Source organism: Apus apus, chromosome 3, assembly GCF_020740795.1.
Source record: "Apus apus isolate bApuApu2 chromosome 3, bApuApu2.pri.cur, whole genome shotgun sequence".
In the NCBI taxonomy this organism is placed as follows: domain Eukaryota; kingdom Metazoa; phylum Chordata; class Aves; order Apodiformes; family Apodidae; genus Apus; species Apus apus.
This window is the reverse complement of record NC_067284.1, coordinates 85,763,857-85,781,975: the sequence shown is the minus strand read 5'-3', so window position 1 is coordinate 85,781,975 and position 18,119 is coordinate 85,763,857. Positions and strand designations below refer to the sequence as shown.

Below are 18,119 nucleotides of genomic sequence, written 5' to 3'. Positions count from 1 at the left end.
ACATCCTAAGGCAGCTACTCCACATTCTTCTCCTTCCTTATATTCTTACCCTGTGCACGTCACAGCTTTGCTTGCCTGTGTCAGTGCAATCAATCACAAGTTGTAAGCATTGAAAAAAATACAAATCTTGCAAATTACAGTCACTTTTTTATTAAGTGCAGGCACCTAGCTCGACTGTGGTGAAACACTTCTATCTTGCCAAATAGAAGTTTATATATATTGCTGGACAGCAGGTCCATATAGTGAGAAACCAAATGCAACAAGACTCTTGAAATATGGAATATGACATGTTAACTGCTCCAAGAGGCTAAAAGGTCACAACACTTATGATTATTTTGTATGATAAGCACATATATTCAAAGAGGCATGAAAAGTCTCAATTTTAAGAAGTCAACAGTATAGCTCCCTAATAGTAATAAAAGCTCAGTATTATTTAAATATCAAGTTACTTTCAGCTGTCTCTAACACAGAAAATATCTCATTCCTAACTACTTAGCATTTCCTTTTTTCTTACTGAAGACATGCTGTGTATGTGCATCTGAAGAAATCGCCATGACAATGTAACTCCACCAAAATCAACAGACTTTGGTGAAGCTCCCCAGGGAACACTAAGTTTCAAAGATTAAATGTTTACTTTGAAACTACTGGATTAAGTACATAATTCACTTAACAGAGGGAAAAAAATAAAGTCTTGCTCTTTGTTCCTTAGAAAAGTAAACCTAGCAAATTAAATACTTTCAAATACTTTTATTTTAAATGTGCTATTAACTGTTCTTGACCAATAATTAAATCTAGAAAAATAGCAAAGATTATACTGCCCAACAAATCTTAATTTAAATCACCTCCTTTTGTAGAAGTTATTAGTCTCTTCAACTTTTGAAAATATATCTATCTCAGATATATTAGCCTAATACATAGAACTAGGGAACAATGAACGTAATTATAGGAAAAAGCCCGAGCAATGCTGAGTTCTGAAATTTATCTCTTTATGTTCTAGCTTGGAAGTTCAACAGATCATTGATACAAAAACCATTTCCATTTACCAGTAACTTCCTCAGTAAGATCAGTTCATATTCAAGGAAAAAGCTTTTGAGTACATATAGTCTATTTTTACAACTAAAGTTTTACTTTAGCTATACAGACTTCTAAAACATGCAATGTTAAAAAAAAGTACTAACAATCTTAACTAGAAATATTTTACACTACCATTACACTGTCAACTAGACAAGAGCTAGGATATACACATTCACATAAACTTGTATTATTTTATTTTATATTATAATGAAGTTACATTATTATGTATAATAAAAATATAATGTGAATAAATATATCTATGTTAAGTTTTATATATCGTATTTCATATAACACTATAGTATTATGTATCTTACATAATATTTAGATTATATATAATTATATAAGCATTACAGAAATATTTACTTTAACTAATATTAGCCAGTTTAATATCCATATTTAATGTTGTAAATAATGTTAAGTTACCTCTTCAAAATTTCTCTCCTGAAGATTACGAATAGACGCATTTGTCAGGGACAAAATGAAATTCTTGACAGAAGGTACTTTCTTCCAGCTGACTTGCAAGCACAAATTCACTATCTCTGGAATTAAAGCTAAGTAGAGATCACAACGATCCAGATCGCCAACCTTTTTAGGAGGAAACAAAGGTAAACTGAAGCATTAAGAGGAAGAAACTTAAACCGAAAAGAAACAAAACTAACAGTAACAATGATAGCAGAAGGAAAACAATAGTAGTCACTGCGGTTGAACAACCTTTTCTTTAATTTTGGGATGTTTAAAATTATTTTTTAAAACTTTTCATATTACAGGTTCTTTCAGTTTTAGGATCGTGGAGAATATAATTCTCCTGATTGAACCGTAACTTCTGCTTTAACGCAGGACCAACTTTCACATCAGTCTTCCATTGCACTTACGTTTTGAGGACTGCCTGCTGTCAGATTTTTTTTCCTTTTATTTCCCCTTTGAATTGTACTTTCCACACCATTTCTCAGAAAGTACCACAGAGTCCCATGCTCCCCTCCAAGTTTCCACCTTTGCAGAAACACATGCTCTCCTTTCTCCTCCAGCTTACTGAATTTTTTCACTCTCCCAAAAACAAGAAGCAAATCTGACTTCTGTTCATTATGCAGGAATGCACACTTGTCCATGTAACTTTCTCCATGAAGCCTACTCACTCTTCTCTAAATAATTCTAAAAATGCAACTTTACATTTTGTTTATGCCCTCACTACAATTGCCTCTTCAAATCCTTCTGGTCTTGTCTCTTCTTCCCAACATTCTATCCAAATACAGTTCTCACTAAATTAGCAATGTTTTAACTGAAGTATTATTTTAAAATCTCTATTTTTAGTTTTCTGCCTTTTAATATAAAAAAATTAAGATGACACAATTAAAGCTCACAATTATAAGAACTGTAGTGATCTTACAACTTTTCACTTTCTCTTATTCCATATTCTCTTCTTGAAACTCCGCATCTATTTTTACTTCGCTTTCAAAGTTCCTACTTCATGTTTTGAGAATTAGCCTCCTTTTGAACTTTCACTAATCTCTCTCTCAAATCTGTTTTCTTCCAAAAAAAATAAAATTATCCTCATCAACATTACATTCTAATTCCTCTTTCTCCATCTGGAAATGTCAGTAAATGTTTTTTTTTTTTAATTTCCTTCTCTTTAGACACGGAAAGATGAACCTCCTTGCCTCCAAAAAAGCAGTGCAGTTCTCCGATAACATTCAACATGGTCAAACTCCTCTAGCATCAAGTCATTTTGCTTCAAAAGTCACAAGTTTCTCTGGGATCTAAACTTAAACACTGGCTACAGCAAAGAACACACAGTGCAGTCAATAAAGATGCTAAGCAGGCTCAGTACTGAAAGTGTCCAAACATGGTATGTAGACAACTGTAGTAGTAGATACTATACAGTATATGATACAATAGTCATGATTTCTTACTATAGGATTTCCTTAGATTTGAAAAGAAACAAGGAATATGGACTGGAGACACTAAACGCTACTTGTCAAGACACTTTTTTTTTTTTGCTGTATTCTTACTGTGCTCATCCAAAAAAGTTAGCAGAAGTTTTTCTATGCAAATTAATTTTCTAGGTGTTTAAATAGATTTTATATAACAGCTAAGAATACTCGTAAATCAAATTAACATGGAAAACCCCAAAGCATGTCTCATTACTTACAGTGCTTAACTCATTTGTAGTAAGCCGTCGGAGAATAAATTCAAGAATACTCTCCACAGGTGTTGTTAGAGATTTCCAAACAAAAAACAATACCCCATCTGTGTGAAAAGGAAAAAAAGTATTAACATGCAGAAATACACTTTCCTTAAGAAATTTATATGATGCAGATATAATAAAGTTACAGAGTCATACAGCAATAAATATTCAAATACTTAAGACTACCTTAAAACAGGTCTCTATTCTTTAGCAATATAAGCCATAGGGCCGAAAAAATCAAATGCTATCATTTCCTGATGATACTATTTCCTGAGCTCTATCATAAATTATGAACCAAAACCCACATAAAATCAGAAATCCAAAGCATAATTTTCCAACTTTTAATGTACACTTGTGTTATTCCCAACCCTCTGCAAAGACAGCTTATTAATGAACTTGCCATTTAATAAAGAAAAAGTTCCCATACCCAACAATTATTGTATGTGATAAAAAGGGAGTTATTTCTAATATATACAAAAGTAAAAACTTTTTTTGGTTTGGTGTTTTTTTGTTTTTTTTTTCTGTTTACTAATAACTGAGCTTTGGATAATATAGACTAATCTTACAAGATTTCAGTTTAGTAGCTTCCTGGCTTAACACTGTAAATGAAAATGCAAGATTGTAACACAAAATGTGATACTTCCTCTATGAAAAGGCTAGGCTACAAAGGATATTATAGCATGTCACAAACTAAAAGATACAAGTTTATTAGAAAGAGGAATTCAATCACTGGTGAAACATTTAACCACAGGCACACTTCAATCTGTACTTCAAGGGTAAGGGCTAGCAGAAAGCCAAAGATTTAACATACCAATATGAAAATTGAATTAAAACACCCGGCATGACCATCTTGTTCTAAAAGTATCAGTCATTAGTTTCCATATTTAGAAGCATTACCCAGAGGTTGTATCTGCTGGGTTTTTTTCTGAAGTTGATCCTAAGTAACATTTCATGTAGCTAAATGATTATGAAATGGCAGACCTTCAAAAGGTAGAGATATAAAAAGGGATGAAATTTCCAGACATTTCAAATCTACGATGCACTTACTTTCAATGTTCTCTATTAAAATGGCTTATTGGACTGCATTTCTAATGCTTAATTTGTTTAGAATAGTTTAACTTTGTCAGATTATTTTACATTTCATTGTAAGTTTCAAAACACTAAAACATCTAGAAATTCTTTATATAAACACATACGACAGTACAATCCAATTCACTACCCAGGGCAATGTAACACTGTTGAAAAAATAACTGGCAAAAACTTAATGTTTAAAATAGTTAAGTCTAACAACAGTAGAGACAGAATCTGTAGAAAAATGCTGCAGCCTTCAGCATGCATTGTAGACATTTCTATCTCCATTAAAGGATTCTTAAATAAAATTCTTCCCAATTGTTATAATTTTTGTTTTGCAAGATTTACATTCCTTTATTCTTTCCTACCATTTTACCATTTTCCATTTGACAGACAGGACTTTTCTCCTCCTGTTCAGTCAACACAGAAACAAATCCCCTGTATTTTATAACATTGCTCTTCACTCAGCACAGCCAATTCACAGCTGTGGAAACAACATTTACTACTTGGCTCTCTCATGCAGGAGGAAGAAGCACAAAAACACTGCAGGAAATAATAAGTAATCCTTGCTTCACAGAAAAAGACAGTATTACAAGTCCAATTCTGAAGGCCTCTTGGAAGACTCTGCTGCTGCTGAGCTGTTCTGGAGTACCTACAGGGGTGTTCAGAAGGACGAAGACCCTGTGATGCTCAGCCCTGCCATGCCTGCAGAACTCTGTGACAGTGGAACTTCACATGTTAATTCAGGTATCCAAACTTCCAACACAGGAGCAATCGATTATACATCTACATTAGCAAGCAGAGTGCCACATAATGAAATAATTCACATTTGATACTAAAAACCTAACATGCGCTCGCATGCGTTTTGGAGGGTTCTGCATCAGGCTTGCTCTACCATCATGCTGTGGACTGAATGCACACTGGCAGCTGGGGCACACCTTCCTGTTTAGTTTCACCTGAAAAAATCCACTCCAGCAGACAGAGACTCCACAATGTGAATTTTAACAATGTTCAGTATTTCAGTCAAAGAGCTAAAATTCAAGACAGGGGTAGCTGTATAAAGTACATTTTAGATTAGGTTAAGCATTTACCTCAAGACCACATTTAAGTACCTTTATGAAACCTGGATACAGAACCTGAAATAAGTTTTTTTTATATAAGAGCCTAATGCTGTGGCTCCTGGTCCAAAAAGACTCTATTATTTTCTGTTACAAAGATAATGAAAAAATCTCAAAAAAAAGCTAGGAACCAGAAACCAGATGCCAAGATCCCTCTTGTTCCAGTTCAGCATCCTAATTCACAAAAATAATGCAATTTTTAAACTTGCTGTCCAGAAAAAAAATATTAAAAAATATTTTAAAAATTATTCATCTGTTCTGGTTATAAATTGACAAAGTTCTAATAAAGGTAGTAAGGACTCCATAGATTTTGTTCAGACTCTCCTGTAAGGTCTAAAAGTTAAAATGCTGATTATGTGGGGGACCAAAACTCCCAGACAGACCATCAGGTCTGTGCTTAAGTGGGCAGCTCCTCTCTGCCTGTGTTTTAACTAACGGCAAATTGAGGGAAGTCAGTCAAGCATGCCTACTGAAATAAAGCCAAATACTGTGAAATAATCTGAGGTATCCTATATTTTGCAGTCTAAACAGTGTTAGTTGAAACAAAAGTATCTACCAGCCAACTCAGAAAACAGTGTATCTACAGCAGGATCACTTGATGTACTCTGGGAAGGCTCTGGCTGAAGCTGGGGTAACTAAGCAGGTTAGGCTGACTTTCTGTACAAACTTCTTTTTGAAATGGCTAAACGATTTACAGAATACATATATTGGCAAAGAATAGGCCTATAAATATTTGTAATACAGACACTCTCCAAATTTTAGCCAACTGCTAAACCAATCCTGATGGGTATTAATCATTTTCTCAGAGATCTTCCACATTCTCTGTTCCCAGTCTCCAGGATTCCTTGAGGAGAGCTCCTGTAAGACTGGACCCACAGCTCAATTTTGTAACAGATATGCTAGATAGTGAACTTTCACATTTATGACTTCTAGGCTAGTAATAGTTTGACAATATAGCCATAAAACTTTAGGTACCTTAGTTTTTATTAGACTATAATTAATATAAGACACAGTATACTGAAGATATCACTAACCATCTTGTGTATTGGAACATTTTAACGAACGGGTCTGCAATAACTTCAAGAGAAGCTGTAGGCTTTTATCTGTTTTCAGTGTTGGTATGTAAGCATTACTGCCAAGTTTCATCAAGACATCCAGAAGAGGGTTCAAGAAAGTCTCTAGTTCAATCCATTCTATGTTGCTTTTTTCACTACACAAAAACAAAAATTAAAAAGAAAGTCTTCTTCTTGGGATCTGCCTCAAGTGCTGTAGTCACTTATGGAAATAAATAGTAAACATGTTTCCAAGTCACTTCAGTACGTTTAGAAATGTTACCCAGTATGTTTGTAGCAACAGTTGCACAAGGTCTAAGGAATTGCCAGGCTAACCAAAAGTCTACAGAGAAAAATGGACCACTTCCCAACGTGGTAAGGCTTCTACCTTCAGGAGCAGAGGGGTTGAAAAAGAGAAATGGAAAAACAAGGTATTTCATACTTACCTGTATTTATTCCTCATCTGCTCCACATCTGCAGCCAATAGAATCATTGTTGCGACAAGCTTAGCTTCAAACCAGTCAGGCATAAAACAATTTTCTCCTAATTAAAGATATTTTAAGGTTTCCATATTGTTAAAAAAGAATAACTTCATATTGATTTTTACAACCTTTGGTTTTATGACTTACTGAAATAAGTTAGTAGTATATACAAAAATTAATGCTAACAAGAATACTACTACAATTTTTTAAAATTCTATTACTGAGATACAAACACAAACTGCTCTTCCTTTATGCCTCAAAGAGGCTTAGCCTCTATGCTGAAATCAATTTTAGGCAATGTGTTATCTTATGTAGTAGCATATATGATGCAGAAGCTCCCAATAGACTGCAGAACTGTATTTCATGAAGGAAAACTGGAATTAGAAAATAAAACTCCAAACTTAAGAATCATGATTTCCACAAATTAGGTGCAATTCAAATAGGTATAATGTAAGGAAGGAGCTCTTAAAATGCAAAGAATTTTTATAATTTTAAAAATTATCTTCAAAATCTTCATCATAATAAAGATTTAACTTACTTTCAGATGCTGGTGTCTTAAGGTACTCTCCCACAAGACTGCGTACGTACTGACATAATGATGATGTTTCTTGATGTTCAAAATCAGAGGTTATTGACTTTCTGAAGCATACATCATTCACTTGCAACCAACTGCAAAGCTAAATTAAAATGTTACTATCTGACCATACCTGCCAGCTCTGTCCTGACATTACCAAAAGAACAGTACACTACAGTACTACTAAATACAAGCTGTAACATAAGCAAAGGGACATCATAAGAGGTATTAACTGTATCTACCCTGAGGTTTAACAGACTATTCCCCTCTAGTTAATAATGAAAAAGGTTGTTCCAGAGAGTAATTCAGAATACCCAACAAAATATTATTGGTACCAATGTAAGAAAAAAACAACGCTTGCAAATAATCAACGGTAGAATTCTCCTATCTCAAAAAGGCTTCCCACAGCCAAGTGTTACCTAGTGAGAGCTGTGTATTTATCTAAAAAAAGCCAACTTTTATGCCAAAAAAGAACAGAATAGGATGCAAAGTGCAGCATACATAACAAGACGACACTATGCAAAAAATCACTTATCATCGTATTGCTGTACAACTAATGGAAGTTACAACTATATATTCAGCTGGCTCTAGTATATCCTACAAATAAAATTATTATTATATTATTATTATTATTATACAATGTAACGTGAACATAAAACCAGCTTCAATCCTCACCTCCTTCCATAACATAGTATCTCTCCTTAGGGACTCCTCTGGTCTAAGGGACAGAAGAAAGCTTGAAACCTCAGTGAGAGACACTTTCTCCTGAAGAATATACAAGATTGAGATACAAGAGTTTCCAACACAATATACAACAGATAATACTACTCATCTAGAAAGCAAGCATGATATAAGACAACCAAAACCACAAATACTTTGACTACGAATAATTAAGGTCTTGCTATTACAACATTAATAGTGGTTTTAGCATTCTGGTATTTAGAATACTTTTGCTCTCTTTGGTATTTCAGAAAAGTCCATTTAGATTCCGAATTTAAACAGTGGACATGACAATAGGATACTATTGCATAACTACTGCATGACAGCCATACAAGAAAACATCAACTAAAATAAGATAATGAAAAAAGTACATTATCTTAAAACCAGAAGTTAACAAAAGCATACTGATACTTACATAGTACAGTTTATTTAGTCACTTAAAAAACTGCAAATCCAGCAAAATCTGTTGTTCTGTATTCTATTTAGCAATTTTTTGAATACTGATTACCCAGTAAAAGTATTAGTGTAGTTCTACTACACCAGAAAACTTAAAAAAACCCACAAAAAACCCCCAAAAAACAAACCCTCAACCAAAAGCAAACTTACCACATCTGTCAAATGCATAGCTGCTTGAAGAAGATAGCACTGAGCAGCCCCACGCAACAAAATCTGATGTGTAATCATAGTACACTGGAGGACATCTCTGCAAAGAGGAAAAATGGGTGCTCCACAAAACACACTTAGGAAGTTTTAATATTTTCATGTATTTGCTAATTATTAACCATTTTCATACCACTGGATTCTATCGAACAAGCATATTCTACTGACTGTTACGCAATCAGTACCCGATCAGACATTACACAATCCAGAAGCAAGACTACCACTGTATGTACTTTCAAAAACTGGTACTGAAACTTGGATAAGCATATACCTGACAAGATAAAAAGCATGGGGGGGAGCAAACAAAGCCAACTAAAGTAACAATCACCATGATAGCCTCCATTCAAACAGATAACATTTGCATTTCTACCTGTAACAAATATAGAAATGTTTGCCATCAAATCCTCAATCTAGCAAAAAACTGAAGGAGACCTTCAAAATTCTTATCAGCAGAGGTGTCTTTGACTTATTTTTTTAATTATTTTTATCCAATACTCCAGCCACCAGTAAGATTTTATTTCAAAGCTCAAATTTGATTAAACTGGAATAATTACTGATTTTTGTGGCTCTGGAAAGTGAAAGTAAGACACCTAAGAAACATGAAGTGCAATTAAGGACGTTATACATATCAAGAACTTTTAGCTAGCCTTTTATTCACAAGTCTTCCCATTTTCAGTTTTGTGGACTGTCCCTCCCAACTGTCATTAAATAAGCTCGTAATGTAATTAGAAGAAAAGGAAGAAGTTTGGTATGTAACAGTTATGAAGTATGGAAGACCAGGGAAAAATTATGCCAAAAAAGAATTGATGACACAGGACTGAAATGCAAAGCAATCATTTTGTAAGTCACATGGAGATATAAATACATTGGTTCTTAAATGGTTTTCTTCTGTGAATTGGACATAAAGGAGAGAGCCTTCCATTCCCACATACAACCACCACATCCTCTCAGAAGTAACAAGTATGAATTAAATCCTGGCTCTCCAGACGTTCAGCACATTTCTTTAAAAGAAGTCTGTAAGAAGACAATGCCATGTCCATTTTACCTTAAAGCATGAAGTCCTTCAGTGCCCAGTACTTTACATGCAGGGATATATGCCAGAGCCATAGAAAGAAACAAAATGGGAACAGCACACCAATGCCTACTTGTCATCTTCTGAATAAATTTTAACAGGAAACTACCTTAAAAGTGAAGAAAACAAACAATCCAGAGTGATTTCTTGTTCTCCAGTGCATTTAAATGACACAGACCCCAGCAGGGGAGGGTTATGATAATTTCTAAAAGGTAAATTAAAGACAACAGAATAATTTCCTAATTATTTCAATTAAAAAGTACATTCCAAATAAGACTGTCAGTAAGGCAATATGATAAGGAGATAACAAAAAATAAACATAATTTGGCTTTGGTCATCTGCACTAATGACCATGTTGAGTAATGAAATTTTAACTCCTACTGTTTTGAGTACTTGACAATGCCTTTTAAAGCTGCTACTCAGTCCTTGTGATGGCACAACAAAATATACAGCGATTCAACCTGTTTGATGGATGGTGGCACGGTCAAAGGAAGACTCAAAAAGACATCATAGCTGCAATTTGTAGAAGCAGGTCACCCTGTTTCAGGGTTGTTAATTACAGACCCTCCATTCTGTGATAAAATATAGGCCTTGGGCAGGGCAGAGAAACAGGGCATCTAAGACATGGCAGAATTGGTGTTTCCTACCAGAATAGGTACCTGTAGATACAGGGTACTGAACAGAGCTGATTATACTCTTATTTAAGCCAATTAGACCAGATATTAAATTTTGGCCTACATCATCACCACAATTTGGAACAATCATAGAAGTCTTTCCTTTTTCAGCTTCTGCTTTAGCACTTGGACTGGCTCTTTGGAATGCCCAACTACACAGGTTGTGACTAAAAAAGTCTGGAAGATAGGTTTAAAAATCCAGAACAAACCCAAACAAAAAAAAACCACAACACACGCTGAAACCACCCCAAAACTCCCATAACAATAAAAAAAACAACTTATAAAGATTTTTGCTCAGCACAGTGTTATCTACATTTACAAATAAAGAAAAAGGAACCTGTAAATACTGTTGACCTTGAGAACTTAGGTGTTTGGTTTGTTTAATAAAAAAAAATAAGTCTGCCCATAAAACAATTTTGTAGTTTCGTAGTGCAGAATCCCTCAAAACCTCTGAAGACCTCTCTTCTCTGGCAACTCCACTGCCACAAGGAGAACTACTCCTTTTTTCTCTCAAGTAATGTAAAAAAAATAGTGGTAAAAGCTTACATAAGACGTGGAAATTGGCTCCACAGGTTTTATTTGGTTTCTTTATTTTAAAAAAAGATAACTGCAAAATTGAAACATACCTTTTTCTTTCTCTGGAAGAAGCATGAGATATGTAGCCAAAAACTTCTGTAGCCTCATTCCCAAAGGAGGACAGGCTCCCATTAACTGGCCTGGTATCCTGTTGGGTTTTAAAACATCAAACACACAACTGGCACGTTAACATGTAGGATTGCCCCTAACAAAAACAAAGTGCACTTCCGTGGTTAGGTCTCTGCAAGGACTGCTTCAACAGGCCAGAGATGGTGCATCCTCCACTTAGCCCATAATTCCAGCAGTAACCAGCAAACACACAGAAGATGGGGATGGTCATAACAGCAGGGACTCTTCCTGGCCACCTAAGGACATGGTGGTGGCACAAACTGGCATTCACGTGCAGCCTCATGTTAAGTTACTCAGGACTGACAGCATCTTACATTGAGCCCACAGTAAGACATGGCACTGTCAGTTCAACCCTGCTCCTACAGAGTGACACGGGCCTCAGGGAACAGGCTGCCAAGGCCTATGGCACAAGATCAGTGGTATCCAGTGGAGATGTGACCAGTCTGATCTGCATAACAATGAAGACAAATTACTTACACCAGTGTGCTAGGGAGCAAAGATTTCTCCCTGGAACAGGTTATAAAGCCAGTATAAACAAAACACCGACAAGCAGAGAAGGTCTGAAGTAAAGATGCAAGAAATGCTCCATATGAGCAACAGAAATCTCAAGATCCTGGCTATCAAGGATTAGCATTAGACAGTCATGAGATTTTACAGTTTTCTCTCATACAGCTTGACAACAACTGTAATAACTCTGCATGTTCTTGGTATAGCCAAACATGCACCCTCCTCTCCATATGCCAACAAGTTTCACCAGAAATACAGAAGCTAGAAGAGAAGATTATGAAACATCAATCCAACACAGCTCTAACATACACACTGAAACACTGAGCACTTGCTTTAACTTCTAACTTCCTACCCATGTATGCCCGTGGAAAGCCTAATGCAGCCAGCTGAGATAAGAACACCTAACTGCTGAAAAAGCCCAAATTTAAACATTTGTCATGTTTAAATGAGATTACTTATTTTGACTACACTTTATCCAGAATCACCCAATCCAAACTTAGCACCAGTATAAATAAGCAACAGTCACATTTCCCCCCCCCCCAAGAAGTGCATAAAGAGACAGTGTCAACTTCTCTAGCTGCTTGCCAAGGTCAGCTTGTGAAGACTCCTTCAACATCATTCTGAACTGAGTTTCAGATTGCTAGCTGAATCACCCAAGACACTGCATCTGCCATAATGCTGAGTGCATGAAGAGCATTCAGCACTTTATTCCCCTTTCTCAGTACTCTCCATGCAACTAGCACAAAGGACTGAATGCCACGAGTGCACTAACACACAGCTTGCAATGCCTTAAACTTTTATCTGTTCTTTACATATTTACAATCAGGGAGGCCACTGTCATCTGCTGACCACAAATAGTCTCCTGTGAAGATGTATTAATTTCCCAAAAGATAATCAAGCACTGTTGAAAAAATACCAGTCAGTTATGAATTGGCAACAGTTATAATAGTCCTTTTGGTGTGGAAATAAAATAAGAAAAAAAAAAAATTCACTAAGTTATTCATTAATCATATTCCACTTAATTTACAAATATTTCAACACCAGGTATAAAATAGGACCTTGAGGCATCCCTGTGTTGCCTCCTTGAGGAGTCCTAAGATAAAATTGAACCTACTTCATCGTACACACAGCCACCCACCTTTCCTGAAAAATTCTTTACCTGTCAGCAAGTTTAGCAACATCATTTATTAATGTGCATTCCTTTATTCAAGATTTTACCCACCTATTTGAAGCAGTATTATTAAACAACATTTCCCATAATCAACACATTTTAAAAAAATAATTGGTGGCTTACCTGCTATAGAGGGAACTTTCTGAGAGGGCATCCATTAATGGTCCAATCACAAACTGATCAACGGAAACAAGAACGATATCTAAACGTACACTTCCAAGACACCGTTACATAGAGGATAACTAGACTTACTTCACCAGACTTCAAAGGGACAGACTAAGAAATTAGAGAATACTCTTGCTATTATTAAATAGTAGGAGAAAAATGAGGAAGAAACCAAAGAGAAGGGGGAGCTGGAGAATAAACAAGCAAAGCAAGTTTTTCATTTGGTACGCTTCACAGAGCATTGTGAGAGGTGCAGGCAAATAAATTATTTTGGGAAACAGACTGGGAAAAGTTATTTAATCATGAAATAAAATTAAGACTAGGGGCCAACACAAGAAGAAAGATCTAGAGAGTGTTTTAAGGTTAACTGGATTTCAAGTTAGTCACCAAGAGGCTGACTCAATTTGTCTAAATCAGCAATGCAAAACCTCTGAGGGTAACACTTCTTCTGTGAAGGAGAAAAGGAAGAAAGAGTAGTGTAGTATAGCATAGATCATCCCTTACTAAGGTGTAAGCTGCCTGGGGAGTAAACCTGCACATTACTAACAAAAAAATTAAGAACTTTAAACTTACAATATTTCTTCCCATATGTAGAATATTTTAAGTGTGTTTTTTCATGGGATACACCAATATCCTGATAATAAGAGACATTCACCTCCCCACAGGGTTATTTAGTAATGGATCTTCAAAATCCATCATTAAGCAGCAAGCAATATGCACATACTTGAAGTCTGTTGACCAGGTTTATCCAAGACTCTTTTCAATCACTTAATATTAATTATTAGTTTTGGAACAGTTCAGGGGGCTCTGAAAATCTGAAGCATCAATCACTCCTTTGAGAATTTAACTTCTGGTAACAAATCTCACACATTGGCAGCCAACTTTAATTAGAGAACATTACTTGGAAATACAGGAATGATTGAATGCACTCAAAAATGTATCCCTTCTAGCCTGGCCACTTTTCAAGTAATTATTTATTTGACACCACTTACAAATACTGCTATTACTTGCACAGCTAATAAGAGGGTAATTTTACAGAACATATCAAATGATAACACTGTAGAGGCAAACAGTCTTAAGATATGCCACAAATTAAAACATCTGTTAGTTCTGGCAAGTAACTGTAACACCCTTACCTCTGAAAAACCAAGTGAATTTGGAAGGTGCTTTGTTTCATAAAGTTCCAGAAAATGAAGAACACCTTCCTTTGTCAGTGTTTTATTCTCACTCTCAAACATTCGTTTATAAATGCACATGTGCCATGATGGGTGAAGCAACCAACAACCTGTTAAAAAAGCAAATTCTTCTAAACTGACACAGAAATCACAGTGACCCAGTAATATACTAACAAAACATACCAACAGTCTGGATATCATCATCATCATCAATTCACAGGACACTTCAAATACACGATTATAGCTCTCAGATTTATAAAAATACTCGACTAAATCTCCAACACAGAAAAATAAATAAGTTAACATGGCTTTCAAAAGTTATGTTCTAAATTTTAGTAGTTAAAAATTAAAATTACTAACAAGTGCAAAAAACAAAGCCTCTTCCCTGAAACTCTCTGCATACTGACACTGTGTTCACCTGCAACACTTTAAAAATCTCTAACATCTTGCACTACCTAATTAGATGTGCTCCATTTTACTTTACAAAAAATAACATTGCATCCTTCAACATGCTGTCTCAGCACTCTATTTATTTCTTCTCTCCCTGCTTCCAACGAGTTGAGATTTTTTTTTTTTCTCCCTTTTACAGAGTTGTGCAGGTGACTTGTCTCACATGACCCACCCTAAAAATCTCTGGCATTGTTTTATTTTCGCATTAGCTGAAGAAAAGCAAAATGTAATGGAAAAGGGATACTTGGGTTTGCTTACAGAATTAAAGATAACATGTACTAGGATTTCTTCTTCTCTGAGAAGGGCACTGCCTGTGTATGTTTGCTGAGCAAACCTTGCATACAGCAGACCAACAAAAACTGAACAGTCACCCAGAAAAGATAATCTGAGAAACAAAACATAAAAAAGCTGCTACTAAAACAGCAGGGAAAAAAAAAGAAGTGTGACTTAACTGCCTAATATTTAGGAGATGTTTCAGAAAAAGCTGTATCTTACCTTTGTCCCCGGATATAGCATGTTCATATAAACTGTTCAGTTTTGGTAATACCGGCTTTATGACATGGATCTGAAATGTAAATAGGATGTGATGAAAGTAGTCAGTTTACATCTCAAACCCAAGAACTGGCTCCTTCTCGTGGGCTAGAATTTACTATCAATAGCATCAATATAGTAATTGACAATATAATTGCATTTAAAGAAACCTGTAACACCTGTGCAGCTACTCCTGCCATCTGGCACGTAACATGCAGTTATAGTTTAGCACTGGAGAAACACTGGTACTTCCAGGCTACTGTATCACACAAACAATACTTCCTAACAACCAAAAATTCTATTCATCAAAATTATAGTAAAACAGCACAAATCTCCAAAACTAAAATTTGGTAAATATGTGTAAACCCTTCTATGGGAAAGAGATTATTAAGTGCAACAGCCTGAGTTTCACTAAGAACCAGGTTACCCATAGTCTTGCAATAGGATACAATCCAGGATTTTCTTTCTTATTTCAATCTCTGGCTTTAACCAGGAAAGACGGAGCTCTGCACTGACTCCAAACGAATTACACGTACTGTGATTTAAGTATTTGAAACCAGAAACAGAAATATCCCTGCTAATGCTTAGACATCCGCCACCACCAAAGCTGGAAGCATTTTACCCAATAAAAATACCTACGTGTGCCGGCAGGAAGGTATCCCACCTAACTGTGACCGGTGGATTTTACGGTGCTCCTACCTGGTTTCCTTCCAAAGTTTCCATTATCAAAATGTAAGTTTCCCAGAACTCCAAGAGCTCCTCGTTCTTCTCGGCAGACCACCAAAACAGACTTGGTTCTAACAAGAAAAGCACAGGTTTCTCCTGGCCGTCCGGGCCGGGGGAGCCGCTCTCCCCGCCCCGCACCCCCCAGACCCCGCCGTACCGTCGGGGCCGTCCGGGGGGCAGCGCAGCTCGGCGCCCTGCCCGCCGCTCAGCTCCAGGGCTCTCTTCAGCAGGTAGCGGGCCCGCTTGCGGCACAGCCCGTCCCGCTCCGTCAGGCCCTCCTGCACCACCCGCCAGAACCGCGGGCACAGCCGCGCATCCAGACCCGCTCCCGCCGGGTCCCGCGGCAACAGCGCGTCGGCCAGCGCGCTGAGGGCCAGCAGAGCCCGCCCGGCCCGCGGCGCCCCGCCGGCGCCCAGCAGCCCCTCCCAGACGCGGGGCAGAGCGGCTCCGTTGCCGCCCAGCGCCGGCAGCAGCCGCCCGGCCACCAGCCCCGCCGCCGCCTCCTCCCCTTCGCCCTCCTCCCGCACCAGCGCCAGCGCCGCCGCCACGCACCGCGCCACCAGCGCCGGCTCCTCCAGCCGCGGCGCCGCGGCCGCCAGCGCCTCCACCGCCGCCTCCGCGCCCGCCGCGCCGCCGCCCGCCGCCAGCTCCGCCAGCGCGTCCCGCGCCAGCCGCGCCGCCAGCGGCGCCCCGCACAGCCGCACGCACTGCCGCAGCGCCCCCCGCGCCGCCCGCCCCAGCCGCGCCCGCTCCCCGCACGGCCCCTCCCCGCCGCCCAGCAGCGGCCGGCACTGCTCCAGCGCTACCGCCCAGGCGGCCCCGCGCAGCGCCTCGGCCTGCCCCGGCGGCAGCTGCGGGCCGCCCGCCGCCAGGCGCTGGAGCAGCAGGCGCAGCGCCTCCAGGCCCTCCGCGGAGAGCGGGGCGCAGAGGGCCCGCAGCAGCGCGCACGGGTCCCCGCAGCGGGAGAGCAGCGCATCGGCCAGCACCACCTCCATCCTGCGGGGAGGCGCGGGCGCCGGGCGAGGCGAGACGCGCAGCGCCTGCGCCGGCGGGGGCCTCAGGCGTGGTCCCGCAGCCCGCTCGGGTGTGCGGAGGAGCCGGCAGGTCCCGCGGGGCGGTCGCAGCAGAAGTGACGCGAGGTTTGTGGCGGTAGCGCAAGCGCTGGGGGAGCAGCTGGGAGGCTCCGGCCTGCGGGGCGCGGTACCCCGCACAGGCAGGGCTCTCGGTACCGCTGCGAATGTGCCCAGTCGTCTTGGCTGCTGAGGGAACTCCTGAGTGCCTGTGACTGAGCACGGAAAGGCCGAGCAGGGACATCCAAGGGGTCAGCACCGTGTTTGAGGGTGTTGGTAAAATTACTTCACAGAATCATGGAATGGCAGGTTGAAAGAAACCTCGGGGGTCATCTGTTCCAACCTTTCTAGGTAGGAGTACAGTTTAGCTGAGATGGCCCAGCATCTTGCCAAGCGGAGCGTCCAGTGCTGGGGAATCCACCACTCCCTCAGGGAGATTATTCCAATGCTTGACTGTTCTCATAATGGAAAACTTTATTCTGGTGTCCGATCTGGATCTCCCCAGCAGTAACTTGCATCCATTACCCCTTGTCTTTTCCACATGACTCCCTGTAAAAAGTGAGTCTTCATCTTCTTGGTAGCCACCCTTTAAATATTAGAACACAAATGTCTTCCCTAAGCCTTCTTTTCTCCAGACTGAACACTGTGTGCCTTAGAAAGTCTTTCCACTTCATGCACGTTACAATGCCAAGATCAAGCAGCAGTGATGCACCAAATGCTCCATTTTCCCATCAGTTGTTACCATTTATGCCAATGTAAGTTGTAGAAACCAGTCTACATTGTCATCACAGCATAGCACGCCTCTATCTGAATGCCTGGCATCTGCCTCAGAAAAAGATCAGAGGCGTTTCTGGGGGCTGGTTCCGTGCTGTTGGGCTGTTAGCAGGGTCCAGACCACTGGCACTGGGGCCAGAGAGCAACCCCCAAGCAGCTGAGGAGT

General features: G+C 39.0%; 1 protein-coding gene across 3 annotated transcripts in view; it reads right to left on the bottom strand.

Moving 5' to 3' along the window:
- Positions 1 to 17,186, bottom strand: part of TARBP1 (TAR (HIV-1) RNA binding protein 1) — a 35,717-nt gene extending 18,531 nt beyond the window's left edge. The window contains exons 1-14 of one of the 3 annotated variants that reach the window (XM_051614220.1): positions 16,267 to 17,186; positions 16,083 to 16,180; positions 15,348 to 15,417; positions 14,364 to 14,512; positions 13,186 to 13,238; positions 11,306 to 11,403; positions 9,979 to 10,114; positions 8,880 to 8,976; positions 8,229 to 8,318; positions 7,518 to 7,656; positions 6,944 to 7,040; positions 6,480 to 6,655; positions 3,221 to 3,318; positions 1,498 to 1,659 (exon numbers count right to left, since the gene is read on the bottom strand). In XM_051614220.1, the coding sequence (XP_051470180.1) occupies positions 1,498 to 1,659; positions 3,221 to 3,318; positions 6,480 to 6,655; positions 6,944 to 7,040; positions 7,518 to 7,656; positions 8,229 to 8,318; positions 8,880 to 8,976; positions 9,979 to 10,114; positions 11,306 to 11,403; positions 13,186 to 13,238; positions 14,364 to 14,512; positions 15,348 to 15,417; positions 16,083 to 16,180; positions 16,267 to 17,104 (2,301 nt within the window). In that variant the 5' untranslated portion in view covers positions 17,105 to 17,186. The remainder of the gene's footprint in view (positions 1 to 1,497; positions 1,660 to 3,220; positions 3,319 to 6,479; positions 6,656 to 6,943; positions 7,041 to 7,517; positions 7,657 to 8,228; positions 8,319 to 8,879; positions 8,977 to 9,978; positions 10,115 to 11,305; positions 11,404 to 13,185; positions 13,239 to 14,363; positions 14,513 to 15,347; positions 15,418 to 16,082; positions 16,181 to 16,266) is intronic. The other 2 variants (XM_051614218.1, XM_051614219.1) reach the window with 2 other exon arrangements.
- Positions 17,187 to 18,119: the final 933 nt, after the last annotated feature.